The sequence below is a fragment of the Oratosquilla oratoria genome, chromosome 13, assembly GCF_046742065.1.
Source record: "Oratosquilla oratoria isolate Oo_2021 chromosome 13, ASM4674206v1, whole genome shotgun sequence".
Taxonomy (NCBI): domain Eukaryota; kingdom Metazoa; phylum Arthropoda; class Malacostraca; order Stomatopoda; family Squillidae; genus Oratosquilla; species Oratosquilla oratoria.
The window spans coordinates 50,969,090-50,971,589 of NC_134789.1; the positions used below are offsets into that span (position 1 = coordinate 50,969,090).

The 2,500-nt window shown below is 39.9% G+C and overlaps 1 protein-coding gene across 1 annotated transcript in view; it reads left to right on the forward strand.

Moving 5' to 3' along the window:
- The window catches only part of LOC143032232 (uncharacterized), a 20,809-nt gene extending 20,688 nt beyond the window's left edge, over nucleotides 1-121 (forward strand). The window contains exons 2-3 of the mRNA XM_076196702.1: nucleotides 1-11; nucleotides 82-121. The exon at nucleotides 1-11 is cut by the window's left edge and continues 1,030 nt beyond it. Coding sequence (XP_076052817.1) covers nucleotides 1-11; nucleotides 82-121 — 51 coding nt within the window. The remainder of the gene's footprint in view (nucleotides 12-81) is intronic.
- The last annotated feature ends 2,379 nt before the right edge of the window (nucleotides 122-2,500 follow it).

Genomic DNA, 2,500 nt, shown 5'->3' on the forward strand with positions numbered 1-2,500 from the left:
ATTTATGCCAGGTATATAGACGACATTTTTATCACCACTAGTTCACAAGAAGACGTCACTAGCCTGATTTCTACCTTTCAGGATAACTCCTGCCTGGCTTTCACACACGAGCATAGTGTAGAAGGACATCTTCCCTTCCTCGACTTAGACATCAGCAAAGAGAGAAAGGGTTTCAACACCAAAGTCTACACCAAAGACACCAATATAGGCCGTTGCCTTAATGCTCGTGGTGAATGCCCTGCAGCCTACAAAAGATCAGTAGCTGCAGCATACGTCAACAGAGCTCTGACACACTGTAGTAGTTGGAGGGAGACGCATAGGGAACTCGACCGGATCAGACAACTCCTTACCAACAACGGATTTCCCGACCAGATGATCGAAGGTGTTATCAAGAAGAAACTTTACCAGTATGCCACACCAGCCCAGGCCCCAAATCAGATCAACAATGAAATCACCATTTACCACCAGAATCACTTTTACAGCCATTATAAGGAAGAGTGTGATGCCATTAAAGGCATTATAAAAAGAGGAGCCTTCCCCACAGACGCAGACACAACAATCAACATAAGAATTTACTGTAAGCCAAACCTGACTAGGTCCCTAGTTATGAAAAACAACACAACACAAAAAATCCCGAAGGAAGCCTCTACCAATGTAGTCTATAAGTTTTCTTGCCAGGAGGGCCGCTGTGACGGCTCCTTTTCCTACATTGGTAGAACCTCCACCACACTAAGAAGACGCCTCCAATACCACCGAAACCAAGGCTCTATCTTCCAACACTTTGTTGACCACCACGACATGAAGCCACCACTTAACACTTTAATACAGAATACAATTATACTCCACAACGAAACAAATTTCAAAAGACTGCAGATTGCTGAAGCCGTTGCGATTACTACTCAACGGCCCTCCATCAATGTACAGCAAGCTGCAGATTTCATCCTCCCTTCAGCCCGCCCCCAGGAACATCATGCCCAACAAAAACAACAAAATCAAGGTGCATCCGAACCCCAACTAGACCAATACCTTCACCAAAACCCTCAGCAGCTTCAAAATTCCCAGCCCACAGGACCCATAACCAGAAGTCGAGCGAGACTTTCCTCCACAAGCTCCGGAACAAGACTGGTGTCCTTGCCTACCTATCCTAGTGACCTCACCCAGGGCCCCCTTCCGACTTCGCCCGCTTCTCCAAGTGACCTCCCCCAGAGACTCCTGTCGTCCTCGCCTTCCACTAGTGACCTCACCCAGAGATTTCACCTGACATCTCCTCCTTCTAGTGACCTCACCCAGAAACTTCTAACCTCCAGTGACCTCTCCCAAAAATTGGGATGACCTCTCCCAATACCCTTACCATCCTGCTTTTTAAGGACTGACAGTAGGCCAGAGACCATTCACATTTCCCTTCGTCTTCGACGATAGCAGACCTAGTTAGCCTTCATATTATAGTTCTTCTCACCCTGAAGAAGCCTCCGTGACAGGCGAAAAGACTTAAGTTTTCGGTGATTGTGTCAACAGTTTTTGTACTGTTACCTTGTGTTATCATAACCATTGGCATTCAGCAGCGCCTTTTACTGCACCCTCTTCTCCATGATTTTGAAATCATGAATGATTATGTTCATACTTTGAACTGTGAAGACAAAAGATTATTCTTCAAACTGAAGAATTTGAACCTCAAGATAGCCAAAGCTATTAGCGCAGTTGATTTTAATCAAAATTGTCTACGTGAAAACCTGTGCCCTAGAAATATACACACACACACATATATATATATATATATATATATATATATATATATGCATATATATATATATATGCATATATATATATGCATATATATATATATGCATATATATATATACATATACATCCATATATGTGCATGCATATACATGTATATATATATATATGTCCATTTTTATATATATTCATATATATACATATATATATACAGGTTGACTTTAAAAAATCCAGCAACCTCGGGACCTGAGGACTGCCGGATTTTTGAAAATGCCGGATTTTTGAAGTTTATAATTTTGTATGGTGTACCCCGTATATATTTAAAGAAAATTACCACCTGTACAGTCCTTTAATGGGAAAAATAAACACAAAGTGAAAAGCAAAGGAAATTTTATTATTCACGAACTAAATAAAATACAGTAAAGATAGTTATATAGAATTTTAATTCAATTTTAATAAAACATATAAAACTGATCCTTCGAAGAATTTTAATTAAACTAAATAAAATACTCCGTACTGTACTTCTTAGGAAAGAAGCTAAATAGCAGATGGGCTTTTTACACATAATGTCGTAAGTTTCACAAATGGTTCGCACAGACACATTGGTACCAATTTTTTTTTTTTTATATTTCCACTTTCTCTGCGATCGGTAACGCGTTTTATGTCACCTTTCTTCTTTGTTGATTCCATATTGGGGCTATACAACAACAAATAAATGCTATGATGAGGAGAATAATGAGAAAAATGAGCAGGATTACTTGTT